The following is a 22,732-nucleotide window of genomic DNA, read 5'->3' on the forward strand; positions in this document are numbered from 1 at the left end:
TCATTTATGTAACAGGAAATCCTGGCTTCTTTTTGGCATCTGAACCAGATCACAGAGAGATTTCTTAGGAAAAAGAAGACATTGACATCCTAGAAATATAGAAAATCCAATGTTTGATTTGGGGACTCCATGATTACAACTTGTGTTCAAAAGTTTAGTCCTTCCTGTTTCTAGTTCCACCCTATAATTTTTGTGCCGCCTAGTAGACTGATGAAGTTCTGGAGAAACTGAAAGCTTGTACACTTTTGTAGCAATTCAGTTTAATTTACTGTCAAACCATGGATTTTGTTTTTTCTCATGTACAGGTAGCTTTGTAACTGATTGATTTTTCTGAAGCATGCATTTCATGTACATGGAAATAAACCATGGCAATATTACAAATCTAATTAGGAGAACTGGTAAATGTTAAAAAGAAATGACAACTCCCAGTTATTTAGGAAATGTCTGTAACACTTTTCAAACAAAGTTCTTAAAGTGATATTCAAATAAAAGCCTAAGTAAAGCAAATAAAACTAACTCTTCCTACTTTGGGGGGAGCCTCATGAGACATCAGGACCTTGCTGAACATATTCAGAACCTAGACCATTTAGGAGTTGAAAGGCAAAACTGGGGACTTTTAATTGGACTTGGAAACAGATTGGTAATCAACGTACAAGTTTAAATACAAATGCAGTGCAAAGCCAAGTAGTGACCATTCTTCTCTACAGAATATTGGTATTCTGTATGAATTAAAACATTCAAACTATCTTCATTGAGAATGCCATGTAGAGTTTAGTACAGTCATCTAATATGGAGATCAAAACTGAAATCACAATCAGTGTTGCTATTTGGGATCCACACTTCTAGGAAACATTGCTATTTGGGAATCCATAAGCAAAAATAAGTGTAGAATTTTGTTGTTAGCTCCCCTTGAGTTCAGTTTGACTCATGATGACCCTGTGGAGGAGACATCTTTAAAATTTCTGTCCTTGACTGCTCTGCTCAGGTCCTGTAGGCTCAGGCCGATGGTCTGTCTAATCGAGTCAAACCAACTGGCAGTGTGGTCTTCTTCTCTTTTTACGGCGCTCTACTTTCCCCAGAAACATTGTCTTTTCCAATGATTCATGCCTTCTCATGATATGCTCAAAGTACAACCATTTGAATTTAGTCAGCCTGTCTTCCAGGGAAAATTCCGAATTGATCTTTTTGAGGATCCACTTGTTTGTTTTCTTCGCTGTCCACATTATCTTCAGCACTCTCCTCCATCACCATATCTCAAATGAGTTGATTTTCCTTTTATCACCTTTCTTCACAGTCCAACTCATGCATTTGTACACTGTGACAAGGAATACAATGCCTTGGACTATCCTCACTTTAGTGTTCAGAGTGTTCTTTGCACTTTAGGATCCTGTTTAGTTCCTTCATAGCTGCCCTTCCCATTCCTAGTCTCCTCTGATTTCTTGACTGCTCTCTCCATTCTGGCCTAAATTTGATCCAAGGTATATGGGAATTCTTTTCTATTTCTTGTTGTCTAGGATGAATTCTTTTAGTTCTTCCGTGGTAATTATTTTTGTTTTCTTAATGTTCAGCATTAAGCCTACCTTGGAGCTTTCCTCCTTGACCTTCTTCAGTAATTATTCCAGGTCCTTGTTGGTTTCTGTTAGTAGTATTGTGTCATCTGTGTACTTTAGGTTGTTAATGTTCCTTCCTCCAACCTTCACTCCTCCTGCCTCTGACTCTAAGCCTGTTGTGTGAACAATATTTTCTACATACAGGCTTAATATATAGGGTGATAGTATGCAACCCTGTCTCACCCCTTTGCTAACTGGGAACCATTCTGTTTCTCTGCATTCTGTTCTAATGGAGCCTCTTGAATGAACTCCAAGCTATGAACTCAAACTTTTACAGAGAGCACAATCCTGTTCATATATTATTTTTCTGATGCCTTTGTTGATATCCCTGCCATGTTACTTTGTCAGACAATTTTTACATTTACATTTATTTATTTCATTTGTATGCAGCCTTTCTCCCAGAGTGGGACTCAAGACAGCTGGTGAGAACAGAGCATGGAAGGGGCCAGGCTAGCCTTCTATGGAAGAGAGTTCAGGTGGGTGGGAACAGCCACTTAAAAGGCTCTCTCTCATGTTCCCACCAAGCAAGACTGTGATGATGGTGTGACCAAGAGAAAGCCTTCTCTTGTAGCTCTGGTAGGTTCATATGAGGGAGATGGTCTTTCAGATAATCTAGGCCATATAGGGCTTTATAGGTCATGATCAGCACTTTGAATTGTTCCCCGAAAAAAACTGGTAGCTAGTGAAGCTGTTTCAACAAGGGAGTTATAATAACCAGATACAAAACATTATCAATTACAGTACTAGAAACATGCCCACCTGCACAAAGTCATTTACTCAACATCTTTACAACACTGTGCAATTAGTCACTTATTTATGAGAATGCTACCACTTTATCCATTTGGGGACAAATGGATAAAATTATTAAGCCTGCTCTCACTAATAAATGAATACTTTACTTGAAACATTACAATACTTTTTAAATGTTAAAGTTAGGATTGCCTGCAGCTGATAAGATGCCACAACTGTAATTACTGTTGAAATATGAATATTCCTGTAAAATAATGGATGCAAACGACATACTGCATCATTAACTGCACCGTAAAGTTGACGTACCCACTTATCTTAATTCCTATACATTAAAGAATAATAAAACCCAGCTTCCTACATGTCTAACAGTGAATTGTTGAAATTGATTTTACTGGCATTTGAAAACACATAGCTTGAGACCTTTCCTTGCATCTTCTGGGCTGTTTTGTCTCAGTGTTCTATGTTGGTCAAGAGGAAGAAGCTTTGGGCTTTGCAGAAATAATCCAGGTTGACACCACTTTAACTGCAATGGCTCAATAGTATGGAATTCTGGGAACTGTAGTTTTGGGAGACATTGCATAGTATTCCCTGTCAGAGCTCTGGGGCCACAACCAACTACAAATCCCAGCATTCCACAGCATTGAGCCCCAGCAATTAAAGTGGTGTCAACCTGGATTATCTCAGGATACTGCCAGAGAACTCAGAACTATGAGGTGTGTGGGATGGGCAAAGGGTTTTGGAGGTCCATTGTCAGTTGGGAAAGGGGTCAAAATTGACCAGAGTAAGCTAAACTACTTCAGGTTTTTTTTTAAATGGAATGGGGAAAAACCTCTTAACTGTAAGAAGATAAAATTATCCCTCACAAGTTTGTTTATTAGGATAGAGACAAATATATTCACCCTTCACAAACTAAGTGTGTGATCCTGGAATTTAATTATCCCTTGATTTTTGGTGTTCCAGAAATTAAATGATACAGTTCTCTGATCAAAAAATGCATAAAATGCTTTTAAGGAAATTGTATTAAAAAGAATCTAGGGGGGCAAAAAATCATTAGAGAAATTTTAATGTGCAAAAAACACATACATAATTGTGTTTGGACAAGTGTCATAAAGTAATGGCAGGTATAGGTGGTGAATCCAGTACTATAAAGCAGCAACTTCACATTTGGTTTTAAGAGCAAATTGTTCCCCAGTTCTTTCAGGCAAGTGGTACAGGAGCTGTCCAGGTGCAAAGTCTGTTCCCAATACAAAGTTCATCTTCCATATCACCCGCATAATCTGTTTACACCTGGCGTAATTTCAGACTAGGCTGTCATCAAAACTGAGAGCAGACCTTGCCAATGGAAGGTATGCATGAATCTCTAATTCCATGAAAGCCCATTCAAGGAAAGAAGACGGTTCCATGTTTCATTTTCCTTATACATACATTTGTGGCTGAAATCTTATTACCACATTATAACTAGCAGGATAATAAGCACCACAGAGACACAAAAGGGCCAAAATGCTATAGTAGGAATGTCTGTGGAACTGTGACTTTGTGATCTGTGGTACTGCAGCTGGAATGCTTTACTTAAATAATTTATTTCTTAATATTCTGTATTTTTGTAGTAATTATGGGCCATTATGCTCAAAGTTATGCTAATACTATTTATGCGAAGTCCTTCTTATATTAGTGGAAATTAAGTCTGCATGACTGCATGTAGGATTGTGCCATTAATCTTTAGAGAATACTATCTTCAGTGTAGATTTATGTGCCTTGGGAATGTATGTTATATATCATGCCAGAAAATAGATCCTACTTATTAACAGGCAGAGGTGGGGAGGGGGGTATATGAAGATGAAAAGTAATTTTGTAAGATGAGAAATCCCAGAAGGAGCTGGATCAAACTTTTCCTTCAAGATAATTCATCAGAAGCACCCCTACCTGACTTTCTTCATCCATGCTGACATTAGGTTTATATCACAATCATTTAGGAATGAGTGAGGAAAATAATGTTTTTGGAATGTCATTCTGTGTTCTCCTTTCATTTGTACTCTTATTGCAAGACAGGGGTAATTAAAATAACCCAGGGGAAGTGAAATGTAATGGAGACTTTGCTATCTATTCATTCTGAATGTTTTCTTGTACTTCAGAGAGCTACCAAAATTATTTTGGACTCAGGACATTCATGGGAGGGGGGAGCTAACTGTCTGTCTTTGAAAGTAATTCTCTTCTATCCTATTTTTCTTTCCCACTTGACATTTTTCAAATTATTTTCTGACATCTGAATAAATTATAGCTCTGTCACTTGTCTCTAACAAAACTGAAAAGCATTAAAGGGCAGAGAGGGGTACAGGATTTATTGTCATCAAGAGCGGAACAAACAGATTCCAAAGATGCTGGGTAGGAAGAAAGAGACAGTATAATCACTATAGGAACCGTGTTTATAGATGTATACACAGAGTACAGTCCACCAAGCCCCACTGCTATGCAGCCTTGATTAATTTCAAGGGGCAAAGTGTCAGTAAGTGAATCCTGCAAAAATAAACAGAATCTGCTTTGTAACATGGCTTGGTATATTGCTCATTCATGAATGAGAAACTCACTCTCAGCCATATTATTGAAGGAGGGGGGAAGGGAATACAGTGTTTTTGTGTATTAATCCAATGGCACAATCTACTAGGAATATAATATACAGTAATAGCTAGCATAAATATTCTCTACCATGGGAAAATTACAGTTTTTGCTAGCATAAGACTACTAAAAATAGGAGAAAAGGCAAAAGTAGATGTATATATTCAATCTGCACAACTCTCTGTAATTATTAAATGAATTTAATGCCTCTTGTGTGCTATGCTTTGTAATAATTAGGGATGCCAGCTTACTACATTTTCAGTCAATTTACTGTGTTACTTTTAATTGCTCTGGTAACTGGTTACAACAAATATTACAATATCTCAATAGCAGTTAAATTTTAATATTTACAGAGGTAATAATTTCTCTGCAATAATTAAGACTGCCGTAATTAATGCTGCACTCGTTTTGATTATGCCAACAAATAGTGTTCTTTCCCTACTAATTTCTTGCTTGTAGAATTTTTAAGAGTACATGATGAAAATATGAGGTCAGGCTTTCACCCTTAACACCTGACATAATGATTATACTGCAGTTCTTATTATGTTATAATCCTCAGTAATCCCAACTCAACAGTCCACTCTTTTGGAGTGTGTGTTGCTGGGAATATTTCTCCTCTAATCTCTCATCCAGCTAAGAATCTATTGGTATTTCCACTTGGTCAAGGGTAGTATGGACACTAATCCAGGGAAAGGCACTTTCTCTCTCTTATGTCTGTTCTGTGTCAAGCCTTCATTTTTAAAAATCTTTTTGCTATGGAGAAGAGAGGAAGGACATGTATTTTATGTCCTTGGAGTGAAATTGTTGACTACATGCAAACCTGCCCATTTTATAATGTAAAGTCATTTAACAAGATGCAACCTGTTGTTCAGTAATAAATTCCAATCCATTTCATGAAAAAGAGATCACGAGTGCATCTACACTGTAGAAATAATGCACTTTGACAACACTTTAACTATCATGGCTCCATCCTACAGAGTCCTGGAATTTGTAGTTTTGTGAAGACTCAGCACGCTTTGTCAGAGAAGGCTAAAGACTTCAAATCCCAGGATTCTATAGGATGGAGCTACAACATGTAAAGTGGTGTCAAATCACACTATTTCTACTGTGTAGATGCATCTCACATTTATACACCTAATATATCTATCAGAAGCTGCAGTTAAATGGACAGAAATTATTCTGCAACCAAAAAAGGGATGATGCAGTTAGAGGAGACATATTTTGATCATTTGGAGGAGTGGGATATAAATAAATTTTATTATTATTATTATTATTATTATTATTATTATTATTATGCCCATTTCATGAAAAGTTTTTTTTAATGTTGTTGTTTTTTCTATTTTGTGAAATGCATTTCTTAATACCTCCCAGAACTGGACTCAAAGAACCGAAAGTAATAACTGACTTTTAAAAAAAAAATCAGTTAAAACATTTTTAAAGTCATTAGCATAAATATTTTCTTATATACTTGTGCAATAAATGGAAATTTTGGGCAGGGTCTAGCATGGTACTTCTACTGACAAATACAGTGGAACCAGGATGGGCAACTCCTCTCTCATGAACCCTCAAGAGCTGCTTCAGATATTTGAGAAACCCTCTGGAGCAGATTTTCAAGTAGGATGGAGGGTTGACAGGGATGAGAAAGTCCACTAGGGCATGTTCCCAGTGCCTTAGCCATCAGGTATGAACAAACATCAAGTCTACAGGCATGTGAAGTTGCAGGCTTTCACAGCAGGCATCCATAGTTTTTTGTGGGTTTTTTCGGGCTATGAGGCTGTGTTCTAGAAGAGTTTATTCCTGACGTATTGCCAGCAGCTGTGGCTGGCATCTTCAGAGAATGCTGGCATGGAAGAGTGGGGGTATATATACTGTTGGTTGAAACAGCAGTATATATTCCCCACTCTCTTCCATGTCAGCATTCTCTGAAGATTCCAGCCACAGCTGCTGGTGAAACATCAGGAATAAACTCTTCTAGAACACGGCCTCATAACCTGAAAACCCCACAAAAAACTATCTCCAGGTATGCCTTGTATCCTTTCCACAGCCTCAGCTAAGGACAGTGTGTCTCCTCTGAATGAATGCCTGGAGGAAGTAATGGGTTGGATGAAGAAAAACAAATTTATGCTGAATCCAGACAAGACAGAGGGGCTTACTGTTGAAGGTCCTAACCTGGGTTTGGAAGTGTCCCAACCAATTCTGGATGTGCTTAACCCCCCCCCTCCCCTGAAAGACTATGTTGACAGCTTAGGGGTGCTTCTGGATCCGTTGCTCCAAATGACAGCTCAGATAGATGCAATGGCCAGGAGTACCTATTATCAGCTTTGGCTGGCTGTTATGCCAGCTGTGCCTCTACCTAGATCTGGAGAACCAAAAGATGGTAGTGCACATGCCAGTAACATCAAGGCTAGATTTCTGCAATATCTTGTACATTGGGCTACTTCTGAATTAACTTAATTAGTTCAGAACATGGCAGCCAGATTGGTTACTCGGACATCCAGCCGTGATCATATCACACCAATATTAAAATCACTCCACTGGCTGCCAATTAGTTTCTGGATAAGATACAAAGTGTTGTTTATTATCTTTAAAGCCCTACATGGTTTAAATCCAGTTTACCTACAGGATCGTCTTCTCTCATATAATCCACCCTGTACACTCAGGTCCTCTGTTGGACATTTACTCCAGTCAGCCTGAACTAGGTTGGCAAATGTCAACCAGAGGACAGTATTTTCTATATTATCTTCCCATTTCTCTCACCATTCATTCTGATGAAAGAAGTGAAACACATGTTTATGTCACAGATGGGTGATGTCTAATATGACTCACATTGTCCAGTTCAGCATGAATATTTGCCTTTTTCAGAACAACAGATTATTTTTTAAAAGCTGTCAGTTCTGGGGAAAAAGCAGGATATAAAATAAAGTGGCAAGTCCCACTTTCCCATCCAAAACACTGTTTTTAAGTAACCAACAAATATGCACATACTTCCAGTTGCTTTGTAGGTATATAAAACTATGAACACCTACAGCAGTAAAAATAACTTACATACATAAGAAATATGGTGGTTTCAGTTGTAATTACTTCTTGCTAAATCTGGAGCAGAAAGGATCCATTTCACAAAATGGAAGAATGAAATTACCTACACAGAAAAGCATCCCTTCTAGTTAGTGCTATTCCTAAGTGAAACAATGCACTGGTGAGGAAACATGGTCTCTTTTTCATAAAAATTTGACCAGTTACTGAACAATAAATATTACTATGCTAAGTGGCTTCATGTCATACAAAGGAAAGATGCAGAACAGAATAGAGGCATGCGGAGAGAAAAGGACTTAAGAAAACAGGGAGAAGGGGAGGGAGGAAGAAAGAGGGAAAGAATGAGGAGAGGAAAGCAGAGAGTTTCAAATATGGAAGGAACAGTTTTGAGACAAGACAGGAGAAAGATCATGAGATGAGATGTAAAACTGGAAATCTGAACCCAGAGTCTTCCAGGTTATGGCAGTCAGTATTCTGAGGGTGTGATCATGTTCTGTGAGAAATAAAGAAGGTTCCTGATGTCAAGGGATAAACTTTATCAGAGTGCCAAATGCAGCTTTGAGTTCTGACTGCAGAGAAAATATATTAGCAGCTGAAGTGAAAATGTCATTTGAGTTTTTGAGAGCACAAAAATAATTGGCACAGTAATCAAAATAACAGAATGTGGGTAATTTAATTAAAAGTCCAGGAATGCTGTTTTCCATAATGTAACCTTATGGAACAGCAGAACTGTTAATGGACTAATCTCTATGGAGAATTTCCACTGCATGTGGCCCAATTTATATGCAAAATTACAGGTTTACTAATTCTCTGCCAGCCCTGTGATCTGATTGGCTAATTACCCGTAAGTACTGTGTACACGTTTATTTTAGCCAGGCGGGATTTCTACAGAACATTTGGGATTTTAAAGTACTTTTCCTAGTAACAGTTTGAGCTGTTTAAATAAATAACTATTATGTAAAATAAAGTTTAAATGTGATGTCCCGAAGGAGCTGAATTTATACCCAGAGAACCAACCCCCCCAAACACATTTCTTGAAAAAAGCTGTTTTTTGTTTTTAAAGAAAGCTGGTCCCTTTCCAATCCCATGCATTATATTCTAGTTTTATAGATTTTCACAATATTTTCTGCCAGAAATGCTCAAAGAACTTCTGGAAAGGCTTGTACAGGGAACTATCTGAATGGTCTTGTGTCCTATCATGTTGACTTTTTTTGCAGCTTAATTTGATCCTCATCTTGAATTAGTTCTAACTGCCAAATAAAGCAAGCAGTGAGGACCATGACAGCAGGAAGAAAAAATGTACTTGATAATGCAAATTAACTCAAAATAGTCTTCAGGTATAAGATATACCACATACCCTGAAGGCACCAGATCTCATCTGATTGTGGAAACAGTAGCATTCCTGCACCAGGTGTCACCTGGTGTGTGTGGAGGGTGGGCTTTTGGGGTGGGGCTTCCAGCTGGGTCTTGGGGGCGGGGCTTCTAGGGACAGCAGCGTGCTCCCTCTCCCCAAGCCGGATGCTTGGGGGACAGAGCACCCAGGGGAGGAGCAGCGCATGCAGGGGTGGTGGTGGAGTGGCATGCATATGAAGACAGAGAGGCCCTCATGCGTGTAGAAACAGGCACAGGCAAAGAGAGGTGCTTGTGTGTGAGGGGGAAATGATGCTCATGCGTGGGGCAGAGGCACACATGCACGAGGGGGAAGAGGCACATGCACCCTGGTGACTGGACAGCATTCGTATTACACAGAGTGGGGGATGGTGTGGGGTGTGTGACTGGGTGTCACCCCCCTTCTGGGGTGTCACCCGGTGCAACCGGCACCTTCCCCACACACACCACCAGTGACACTACTGGTTGGAAGCTAAGCAAAGTCAGATATACTTAGTGCTTGGGAGGGAGACTGCCAGGGAATACCAGGTTACATTCAAAGGAAGGAAATGGCAAACCACCTCTGAGTATGCTTTGCCCAGAACCCTATGAAATTCATGAGACTGCTGTAAATCAACAGGTAACTTGAAGGCACATGCCTTTACTTTTTATAAAAGTATGAATAACATTATATAGGAAAAACAACATTTCATTTAAATCTTATAATGGGTTGATCCATTAAATATTTTATATCAGTTTGCTTGATTATCTGTCTGTCTGTCTGTCTATCTATCTAATTTATCTATCTTCTATTTTATATGTTGCCTTTCTTCTGGAAAGAGACTCAAGGCAGCACACAGATAATATTTATCTAATATGTACACATCTCTTCCCAAAGTCATGGAACAGAAAAATTTTAGTCATATTTTAGTGGATAAAAAGATAGTGCCCAGTAAAATCATGTAAGATGGGGTTCCTATCAATTTCAAGAATTTTGCAACCAAGTGATATTTAAAGAATATGGCATTGTCTTTTTATTGTAGTACAATTGTACAAGGTACTTTATGGAGTCTCTGATTCATCTGAGAGGAATCAAGTCACAAAATGAACAGCGTGTTTTTCTAGTTTTTAAAATTCAATTTTGCTTTATAGCTTGGCTGCATTGCCAAAATAAATGAAGTGAACCATTTTAATTGTGTTGGTTAGATAAGTGTATCTGTACCAAGAGCACTAAATGAGTATACTTGTGCTGGGATGAGATTTAAGAGCTGGGAAGGTAATCTCCACAAAGCTGCAATCTCAATAGTGATTCTATATAGGAGGGAATGCAGGTATATTCTTCTTTAAAAATAACAATGAACATATAAGCTTCAGCCAGAGTTACAAAGGAAAGATTTGGGTATCACCTACAATGCCAGCTATAGCAGCACTCTTCTTAACATAGGTAGAATTTAATTAATAAGGAAGAAGCAATGATAAAGAAAAGTTATTAAAAAATGTCGATCAGAGTAATTCCTTACTCATATTAGATTGGCTATGTAGTAGAACATGGAAAGGAATTTTTATACTGTAACTGTGAGAATCCCCTCGCTTGTATAGTAACTAAATTGGCTGGGAGATTCTAGGAATTATAGTCTAAAAAGTTACTTTTCTAAGGTCTGGATTAGGGATATGCTGTTGCTCCTGGAAAAAACATTGGACTCATTTCCTTGTTAATAGACACTGAGGAATAATTCTTCAGTTTAGATGTCAGTAATACCCCTATGAAATTCATAAGACTGCCTTAAATCGACAGATGTCTTGAAGGCACACACATACATACATGCAAGAAGGTTTGGATGCTAGTATAAGCCTGCATACAACGTGGAAGAGGAAGAAGAAGGGCAAGGGGGAAAGTAATCAGGCTTGACTTTCATCCATGACTTTATAAGTCATAATTTAAGAAACACCAAATAGTCTTTCTATCAGGGCCATTCTTTTACTATTTAATTAGTTCTCAAAGTATTTTCTCCATGTACATGGTTTAGAAATACAGTGGGCAGATATATCAGAGGAGCAAAAGATTTAAACCAGGGATAATCTGAATGCCGATTCTGAACCCCTTCCCAAGATCTGTCCTGAGCTGCACTGTCACTCAAAATGTAACTTTTGTGATTTTTTTTTAAAAAAACAACAACCTGGAAGTACAGTTCCCATTTTGGTGGAAACTCCTAACTCGCAAAAAAGCAAGATTCCACTCAAGCAAGATTCTGTCCCTTGTTTTAGATTTGAGGAGAAACAATGTCCTTGAAGGTTTCCAGAAACACCACTGCTCTTGTTTTGAATAACCACTTATCAGAGATGTTTAGGCTGGCGCCTAAAAAAAGCAGGAGTGGACACCAGAAATGGTCCATATGTTGCCCATCCTGATTTAGACTATGCTTGGCAGACAGGTCTAAATTTTTATGCCTAAAAATTTCTGGATATTTCATAGTCCATATCAATCACATTATGATCATAGCTTAATGCAAGCCCAGACTCAACCCTAGAACATCTTTTCAATGCCCCCAATCATACTGAAAAAGAAGAGAATTTTGGCATGAACTAGCCAGAGAAAAATCAAGCATAAACGCAGACTTGAGCTGTGCAAATGAGGAAATGCAGTGATTGACTCAATCTTCTAGACTGGTGTGTGTGTACGTATGTGTGTGTCTATGTGCATACAATTATGGTCATCTAGATGATGGATTGCAGCTCCAAGAAACCCTCTCTGTTGGCTCAACATATGAATGATCATAGTTGTTCAACAACAACCTCAACCAACCTTCCCCATTCTTGAATTCCTAGATGTATTTGACTATAACTGCTACCAACCTGCCAGCAGGGCTATTGTTTGTTTGAATGGGGAAGATGGAAGTTAAAGTCTGACACATCTGCAGGACATCAGGTTGAGGAACACTGACCTAGATAATGAAGACACTTCATGACGAGTACGACGATGATGATCCTCATCATCATCATCACTGACCATCATAATCAGAGACCAGAATCAGTACAACAAATGGTTCTTTAAATGCATCATGTGTATCTTCTCCTTCAGTTCTGAGAGCACACTATATTAACCAGTTGAACTATTAAAGGAAACTTTTAGTTGGAAATCTCTATTTGTGTTTTGGAAGTTCTTACCAAAAAAAATAAAAATAAAAAGAAGAAGAAGAGAAAAGAATAGAAAGCTCTTGCAACATCTGTGGTAATAGATGGGGGAAAGTGGAAGGATACAAAAAAGGTTATTATACTGGCATATTTGTGCAACCACTGTTAAACCTACACAAATACTGTCATTATAATATATCTTCAGGGGCTTGTAACTGACATGAAATGATTTCCCCATGATTGAGACATGATAAATTTCTTGTGCTGAGAAAGAAAATTATATTCACACTATTAGTGAGAAAAGTAAATGGTTTTGTTGTTTTAAAGCTGAAGGCAACCTGAAGGAGCGAAAATGCCTTGTTTCAGATGCTGATTTAGAATAATTAGAATATTTTATTAGCCCTTATGCATCTTAATAACCTGTGCCTAAAGCATATAAAATAAAATTACTGCTCCTACACATAACTCTGTATTATTTTATGTTTAACTCTGTGGTTCCACTGTTTAGCACAGAAAAATAAATAGGGTCTGCAGGTAAATAGTTGATGTGGTTAGTGCTTCAAGACATCAAATTAGGAGTGTTTACATTGTACATACAAAATTCTTTTTTCTGTGTTGTGTACAAAGCACACACACACAGGGGAGATTTAAAATGGAGCTCTGAAACTGTATACAATCACCAAGGATACTTCTATGGGCTTTTTCATGCATGTGTGCACACATGCACACACACACACACTTCCAAAATGTCTCATTTCTTGCAAAACAAAGGTGAACTGCCTCCCCCCCCCCCGACTAACATTAATACCCATTTTTCAAATTCAGAAGTAGATTTTCAGCCAGTTCCAGTCTGAGATTCTTTCTTTCTCTCTCTCTGTATTTTTGGCGATTTATGTCCCCTCCACATAGTGTAAAAACAATGGCTTCCTTAGTATACCTGATCAGTATCTAGCCGTATACTGGGGCAGAAAATTGTGGCGTATCTATGGGCCACTTTCCTGACCTGGGACACTTTGGAGAGGGTAGAGAACACAAAACTGAAAAGCACATAGAAAAGCAGAAAACAACAAGGAGAGAAGCTTCACATGCTGTAAGATGGTCAACTGGGTATTCAGTGTTTAAAAAAGTGTCCCTTTAATCTCTATTGTCTGTATTTTGGAGAGTGTTTACAACTTCATTGATCTCTACTGAAGGACCCTGAAGAAGGCCTTTCTCAATGTGGCTGAAACAGGTTGGGTTTTTTAAACACTGAATGAACAGTTGACCATCCTAGAGCATGTGTAGCTTGTCTCCTCGTTTGTTTTCTGCTTTTCTACGTGCTTTTCAGTTTTCTTTTCACTACCTCTCCAAAGTGTCTCAGCTGGAGGGCTCAGGAGCGCTCTTGGCCAGACTCCCCGCCGGCAGAGCGGGGCAGGGAAGAGGAAGGAGACAGACTGCCACTGTCACAAACGTGGGGTTTTCGGCAAGGTTTGTTCAGGAGCCCCAAGACAGTCACCCTTCCTTCCTTGGAGTATGTGGGGGGGGGGGCGCTTGTGAAATGAGTTTGGAGCATGTGCCCAACAGGTCTTTCACAAGCTGGCAATGGGTATTTGTCCTCCTCCCTTTGACAGCCAAATTCGCATTAGACCCTAAGTAATGTGCCTTTAACCCCTTGTTGTGCTCTGTCTGTGATAAGCATTAGCAAATGGGCTTGCTTTTCCAGGATGCCAGCACTTTAACCATTTTTGGGATGGAAGCACATAGGTCTCCATGTGAAAAAGTCCTAAAACACTAATTGTCTAAGGTGCGATAGGGAAAGAACAGTTCTGCTTGCATAGTGCTTTTGAAAACAACACTATTTTAATGCTATTTTAATAGAAGAAAGGACCTGTGCAATAAGACTCTAAGTTATCATTGTCTAGGAAATGCCATAACTGGTGGACCAGTTGAAGCTGACCCCAAGCACTCCATGCTACTGAGTGTATTTGGGCCTCCGGTGACAATGATGGATCAATTCAAGGAGTACTCCCAGACCTGCTCCTTCAGGGGGAGTAAAATGCCATTCAGGGCAGGCAATCCACCCAGTTCCCAAACTCAAGAACTACCAGTCTAGAGAGCCTCCATCTTACTGGGATTCAGCTTCAGTTTATTCACTATCATCCAGGCTATTACAGGATCCATTCACTCCTCCAGCAGCTCCACAGTACCAGTTGACTCTGATGACCAGCTGACTCTGATGACAAGTAGAGATGACTGATGGCTCCCAACAGGGACGTAGCCAGGATTTTGGGAAGGGGGGGGTCATGACTAAGTGCCACCATTTTGAGAGGCTAAGAGCCCCTCCCAGACACAAAAAGAGGGTCGAGTGTTTACCCTCGACACTTCGATGGCACCACTTTAACTTCCGCTATGGCTTCGTGCTATGGAATCTTGGGATCTGTAGTTTTGAGGACCTGTTGAGTCATCTGTCAGGTGCCACAACAAACCACAAATCCCAGCATTTCTCAACATGGAGCCAAGGGCAGTTAAAGTGGCATCAAACTGGATTATTTTTTCAGTGCAGATGCAAACTGAGCCCTTCCTCTGAAGGTGTTTACATCAGATAAATTCAGCTCAATAAAGCAAAGTGCAGCTTCTCAAGCAATGAGCAGCAGCCACTCTGTTCATGCTCAGAGACACTCTGCTCATGCTTTGAGACACTGTATTCCAACTTCTGAGCTGAGCTAAGAACCCAGGCTGCATCCACACAACATTTCATTCCCACTTCCAAGAGGGATTTTTAATTTTAAGACACACACACACTTTTTAATTCCAAGACCTATCTATCTATCTATCTATCTATCTATCTATCTATCTATCTATCAATCATAATTTTTAATTCCAAGCCATTATACCTTCCTTTCTTTTTATGAAAAACAAACCCCTTTAAGAGAATCCTATTTTGGGAGAAAGGCAGGGTATAAAATCAATCAATAAAAAATTATAGTGCAATAGTCCATCAGTGCATGGCTTGCATTATAAGACTTTATACATTTAAAAACAATTAAAATCACAGTAGGCTCAGAGTGCTATAGAATCATGGAATCATAGAGTTGGAAGAGACCCCAAGGGCCATCCAGTCCAACCCCATTCTGCCATGCAGGAACTCCCAGTCAAAGCATCTTCAACAAATTATGTAATGGAGGTGTCCATCTACATTGTAGAAAGATATACTATAGATTAATGCTATGGAAAATCATCACCTTGAGTCCGTATATTGGGAGAAAGGCGGGATATAAGAAAACAACAACAACAACAACTGGGTATTGTAGTTTTGTGAGACATTTGGCATTCTTTCTCAGAGAGCTCTGGTGGCACAACATACTACAAATCCCAGGATTTTCCATAGCATTAAAGTAGCGTCGAACTGGATTATTTCTGCAATGTGCAGTTCCCAGCAGTCTGTGGTGCTGCTGGATGATGGGGCCTGCAGTCTAGCACTGCCTGGAGCAGGGCCATAGGACTCCACAGCCCCGATTCATTGTCTTAGATTGATTCCATATATTAATTAATAAATCATAAAATCATAGAGTCGGAAGAGACCCCAAGAAGGGCCATCCAGTCCAACCCCATTCTGCCATGCAGGAACTCTCCATCAAAGCATCCCCATTGACATGCTAAAAAGGGGCCAGCTAACTGTATTTTATTCTATTTGTCTTTTAAAAAAGAGAAAAAACAAGGCTGGAAGAAAGCCTTTTTGCATCACAAACCCTCCTCTTTTTTGTTGTTGCAAAAATCCAGAAATGACTGCTTTTGAAAACATGAGTCCATTCTCAAGAGAAATATACAGAGTAGAGTCCGAGTCTCCTTTCTCTGGACTTCTGAAACCTAAATTATTCCAAAACCCAAAACTGACCCTGAGAGCATCTGGTCTGACACCAACTCAAAGACACCTGGGAATCCTGAAGGTTTAGATCAATTACTGAATTATTGAATTATACAAGGAATAGTGGTCTCAGGGTTTTGCTGAAGCTCAGTGTACAGAAGCACAACATTATTTTGAAAATACTGTGTATTAAATTACCTTCAGTCTATGTCTATGAGATGCATATGAGACATACATGGATCCCATCTCCCATTATATCCCATTAGACATACAGTATATAAATATACCAGACTCTGAAAAACTCCAAAATCCAAAATACATCTAGTCCTCAGCATTTTGGGTAAGGGATATTATTATTATTGTTTTACTATATTGTATATGGATATAACTGCTGAAAGTAAAGTTAGAAGTCATCTTTTCTTTCTTTTATATTTCCTTTTAGAAGCTTCCTTCCTTTTTCTTTCTTCCTTTCTCCTCTTCCTCCCTTTCTTTTCCTTCTTTTCTTCAGTTCTCCCTCCCTCCCTCGCTATCATTCTTCCTTCCTTTTCCCCCTTCCTTCCCTTCTTCTGAAGAGACTTTTATTCTGGCAAAAGCACAAGGGAGGAGTGGGGAGGAGGAGGAGGAGTGGAAGCTGGACTCCGATAGAAACGAAAGGGAAAGAAATCACAGGGACCCCCTCCCTCCCCCTCTTCTCTCTCTCTCTGAGCCTGCAACTTTTGTTTTGTCTTTCCCCTTTTCCCTCTCCGAGTTCTCCGTGGTTTTGATGGAGGGGAGGAGGGGGGAGGAAGGAGCTTGAACGCCCCCAGGGCCTGAAGGGGGGGGTCCAGACCCCCCCCCCCCCCCCCCCCGGCTACGTCCCTGCTCCCAAGCCCCAAATCCTTCCCAGCAGCCTCTTATAGATGTTAAACAGCATGGGAGGCAAGAGTGAACTCTGTGGCACCCCAGATAACAATGGCTGTGGGATTGAGCAGGAGTTCCCCCCAATGCCATTCTTTGGAACTGATCCAGTAGATAGGAGAGAACCACTGTAAACAGGTGCCTCCTATTACTCTCCATCAGAGCCAGTCCAGTCAGATACCATAATCAATGGACTCAAATGATGCTGAGACATCCAAGAGGATTAACAGGGTAGCACTCTCTCTGTCTTTCCCTCAGAATAGGTCATCAGTTATGGCAACCAGGCCTGTCTCGATACCATACCCTGGCCTGAAACCAGACTGAAATGGGTCTAGATAATTCCTTTCCTCAGAGAACAACTGAAACTACCCAGCTACTATACGTTCAGGTATGTTGCCCAGCTACAGGATATTGGTGATTTGGTGGTAGGAATGTAGGGAAGGGGCCAACCTAGTTTTCTATGGAAGGGAGTTCCAGTAGGTGAGAACAGTGGGTGAGAAGGCTCTCTTTTGTGTCCTCCCAAGCAAGCCTGTAAAGGTGGTGGGACTCAGAGAAATCCTTTCCCCATAGATCTTAGGACCCTTGCAAGTTCGTATGGGGAGATATAGTCTTTCAGATAGTCTGGATAGGTCATGACCAGCACTTTGAATTGTACTTTGATCTTCTGTAAACCAAGATGAATTATGTCTACAGGACTGGGCCATACCTCATCTTTGGTCAGGCTGGCCAAAGGACTGATAGGAAATGGAGTTCAACAACTGGAAGGCTACAGGTTCCCTTGATCTATATAGCATGGAATCAAACACAACAATCAGCAAATCATATGATCATAAAGTGTGTAGCAAATGGGCTTCTAATAATTATTTCCATTTATAAGATATCAAATACTCATTTTTAAATTGTGCTTCCTTGTTCTTTGTACACGATCCATTTTACTGAGTCAACAGCAAATGGTTTGAAGTGAGATGATCCAGGTGCTTACCGTGTCTGTACCAATTACTGCCGATCACCTAAAGTCTTCATCAGTAGCAATTTCAGCCTATTATAGCTACTGTACAGAGGAAAAGTAGATGGTAATTTTCCAACCCAAATTGCAGGTTTTGAATTTATTGCACTTAAAATGTAATTAGATGGTCTCCTGATACACGATTAAGTAAAACACGTTTTACTCTTCATATATCAGCGCCCTAATCAACCAAAATTGGAAGGGGACAGAAAGCAGGCTTATTGCCAAGCAGAATCCTGTAAAACTAACTCTGGATGACTTGGAAGATACTAAAACAGTGAGAAACAAGTGATTATATTCCTCTCTAGCTTTGTTAATGTCAGATTGGTAGCCTATTGCAAACCGATTATGTTTTGCCACTGTTTAGTGGCATCCAATTATATTTCCTCATTAACACTTGATATGTTGAATGGAGCTGAAGAAGAACACTAGGACAATTAAATACCAATCTCAACCAAATCTATGGGGATTTAAACTGATTTCTCAATTGATTTCCTTTCCCCTGTAGAGCATAGTGTGAACACTACCATGCATGCACAAAGATGGTAACCTGGATTTAAAAGGCTGCAGAAGGAATATTTTACAGGAAATATCCCAAACATTCAGCTCAGAAGTCAGGGTGACATGGTCACATTTTCAAAGCAGACTGTTTTCTAAAATAGTGGGAATACATATCCCAGGATCTTCCAGTGAATTGTCTGTTTCTATCAAAAACATATGAAAGAATGCAAGGGAGGAGAATAGTAGTAATTTTCTTTTTCTCTCCCCATCCCAGGGGAGGGATCTTAAGTTTAGCAGTATAATCTGTCATCTGAAGGTCCCTCACATTTTAAACCAAGCCCTTCACAAACCCTATACCCCAGGTTCCTCTTCCGCCCCAAACCCAGGCACTGACTGGAAGTATCAGGGATCCCCTTCATGGCTTTGCTGCAGACAGAGTTACTACAACTCCCCCTTCCCTATGTGGGTGGGAGGATTGAGGAGGGTAACCTGGTCCCCTGGCAAAGCACTGAGGAAAGGACTACATCTAACACTATAACTGGAAACAAAGTTATGCCCATGAGATCATCTGCCATGGAGGCCCAGGGGAAGGAGAGTATCTGGCCTCTGACCTGATGCCAGTTTCCCAATCCTGCAGTTTATCACAGTTCATTTCCCATATGATTTCTTCTTTTCCTTTTTTGCCCCAAGTTGTCTGCCATATGATGGTAAAATATAGAAGTTATGAAGAAACAGATGTTAGCCACAGCAGCTTCCACAATTATTAGTTATGTGACAGGATTTGAAAAATCAGGGAGGTATGGTAGATTCTAAAAACAGATTTTTCAAATTCTCTCAAATTATTCCAAGTCTAGGGTGATCTAAAAGGGGTCTGCTTACCTTTCACCAGGGGATGGTTCCTTCTTTTAAATAAGAGTTAAAGTGCAGTATTTACATTGACCCATGGATAGGTCGACTCAGGTTTTTTGGGTCAATTTTTTGACCTACATTTCTAGAATTAAACATGAGTATATATGGTATTCATGGACTTTATTAATATGTTATCTCTAGGAATATCTAGGTCTTCCAGCGCACCTCTATGGTCAACTTTAACCAAAAGTTGCATTGAATGACCTAGAGATTCCTAGAGAGAACACTCCACTAGGCATTTGTAGTTCCTCAAGAGTAATTCTATGGTCACAAAAAACCACAAAAAACGACAATCTGTGTCAATGTCTGGCAGATGTTAACCAGAGTTGCACTGGAGGACCTAGAAATTCCTAAAGAGGTGTTCTCTCAGGTGAAAACAGTGCTTTTGTTATTTGCATTTTTTCCACATTCACAGGGTCCTGTGCCCCTAACCCCAGTGAATGTGGAGGGATGAGTGCATAGCTACATTTAACTAAAAAAAAAACATACTCTATGTCAGTGCTACATGAAGTAGTGGTCTCTGGACTGGTGCTGGTCCATGAGTGGCTGGCATGCTGGCTAACAAAGAGTTTCCAAGAAAGAGGGAAACAATTGTAGCCAGTGGACACAAATAGAGTACTGGTCCCTGGCACACTGGACCAAAAATAATTGCCAGTCACCCACATCAATAAAGCACTGATCTATGTTAAAACACTTGCAATGGAAATAAAAGGTTGCTAGTTGGAACTATAAGGACATAAGGTTGCTAGCTGGAACTATTTTTACTAGAATCAACATGAGTTCATAATCCTCTATTGGAAACCAGCCCATCAGTCATCATTCTATGGAAGGAGGATATCCACCCCCCCCCCAGTTCCATAGAACTAGGTTATGTTCATTTTCGTACTCTCAGCAAAGGATGAGGAAGAACTAAAACAGTGACCATATATATATTCTTTCAGGTAATAAAGTACTTACAGATATGAATACAAACCCCTAGAGATGTTAGGAGTTACCGTACTTTCAACTACATAGGTTTGAATTTAGATGATCAAAGAACCATGGGTAAAAGAAACTGTTCTTTCACTGTGTAAGCTAATCCTGAAATAATTCTTTTGCTTACATTATTTTGGACATTCTGCTTGGTCAAACTGAAGATCTAGCTAAAAGCAGATTACTAAAAAACTTATAAAAGTTTCAATGCTGAACACTTTTCATCCGGGGGGGGGGGGGGGGGCTCTTCATTACAGATAGAGATGAATTCTTGAGAGGAATAAAATTTAGCACGTTATGGAGTCTCTTAGGCTATTTTGATCCATTTTAGTTTCCACATTGCTCAAAGCTTGATCAGTTTAAATTCTTCAAATATAAAATGTTTACAGGACTGCAGTACTCCCATTTCATTTCAGAGCAAGACAAACATTTTGCTATGTATGGCATAACACCAGGAGGTGTAAAAATTAATGCTGCATGTTCAATCTCAAAAGATGATATCTATTTCATCAATACAGGAACAGAGATTTTGTTACATTATGTTGTGAAAAAAAATGCTGGCAATGTACTTAATAAAGTAATGATCAGACAATGCTTTATGAGCTATGTTTAGAGTTAGAAAGAATAGAAAGGATGCCAGGAATAGAAAGGATGTCTAAATGGTTCCCTCTAAATAAAACACTGTTTATTAGGCCCCTTCCAAAAAGAGCAGCAAATAATATACCCTCCCACTAAATCAAGGTGTACAGTACAGATGCCCCAGGTTTTCAAGTGCTGGAGAATCCAACACAGGCAAGAATCTTTGCAGTTTTGAGACTTTTTCTGTGAGATAAATGCATTTGAGTCTTTGTGTGTGTGTGTGTTTGTGTGTGTGTGTGTGTGTGGGGGAGGTTGCAGAGGAAATGGCATTTTCTAAATAGAAAACAAGTTTCCTGCACAGAAAGCATCAGTTTCTGCACATAAAAAACAAGCTTCCTATAAAAAAGCAGCGTTTTTTGAACAGAAAACAACATGCTGAAAGTGATGTCTCCAGGATAGAAAACCTTTTTCATTGCAGAACACTTGCTTTTTTTTTTAATGCAATTTTCTGCTCTAAAGCATGCCTTTTTTTAGTACAGAGTAAGTACCAAACTGTACACATTCTTTGAAAACTGTCCAGTTTTTGATAACTTTCTCCCAGCAAAGAGAAAAATGGTAAAAAGCTTATGAGAGCAAAATTTTAAAAAAATAACCAAACCCAAGAAGATCTAACATGCACTCCTTTGAAATAGCAGCAGCAACAACAAAAATAAACAACTTCTTCTCCTGTTATGACACACTAAATCTGCCACCTGAGGCATCTATCTAAATCTGAAAATATCAGGGCTGACCAGGCTGTTTACCATGGGTGCTCTCAAGACTCTTGACTTGTGATAAGTTGGGTGATATTGTGTGTCTAGAGAACTATTCTGAAGAAATCAAGTCCTTGGGCATCAGTTGTTATGGATGGCCAAAACAAAAGCAATAATGTCCACCAGAATACTTGCCCCTTAAGAGAGTAATGCACTTAAACATGAGGAAAATATGTGGCATTAACGTACCTTGTGTTGCAATGTAGTGGTTTGGTCTGTGATAACCCTGAAATAAAAATTTAAGAAGCATTTTCAGTTGGTCTTGAACATATTTTGTCATAGGTATGAGGTGAAAATAATAAAGATGAATGATTGAATCTGACATTGATTAAAAAAATGCAGTTGTTCACAACAGAAATGTATCATTGACCTTAGTTAATATTAGATCTTTACCATCTTTATTGATCTTTTGCAATCATGGTTTGTTTATGAATGGGGAAACAGCCATTTTTATTGAACAACTATATTGTAGGTTGTTTGATTAGTTCTAACTAGAAAATACAGTGAAAAGTGAACCTGCCCTTTTCTTGGTTGATAAGACAATTTAATCAAATACCAGATGAGCAATAAAGACTAATAACATACAGGGCTTTTTGGGGGGGCTACAGAGAATAATATTATTTGTATAAGTGTTATTAGGGGTTTTGCCAAGGTGCTAACACACAAATATAAACATTGGCTTGCCTGGTGAGATGTTTGTTTTAAG

At 39.3% G+C, this 22,732-nt stretch overlaps 1 protein-coding gene across 1 annotated transcript in view; it reads right to left on the reverse strand.

The window, feature by feature from the left end:
• Window positions 1-22,732, reverse strand: part of PTPRM (protein tyrosine phosphatase receptor type M) — a 292,405-nt gene that overhangs the window by 61,120 nt on the left and 208,553 nt on the right. Inside the window, exon 17 of the mRNA XM_042464433.1 lies at window positions 22,216-22,344. Within this exon, the coding sequence (XP_042320367.1) occupies window positions 22,216-22,344 (129 nt within the window). The remainder of the gene's footprint in view (window positions 1-22,215; window positions 22,345-22,732) is intronic.

This window comes from Sceloporus undulatus, chromosome 4 (genome assembly GCF_019175285.1).
Source record: "Sceloporus undulatus isolate JIND9_A2432 ecotype Alabama chromosome 4, SceUnd_v1.1, whole genome shotgun sequence".
NCBI classification, from domain to species: domain Eukaryota; kingdom Metazoa; phylum Chordata; class Lepidosauria; order Squamata; family Phrynosomatidae; genus Sceloporus; species Sceloporus undulatus.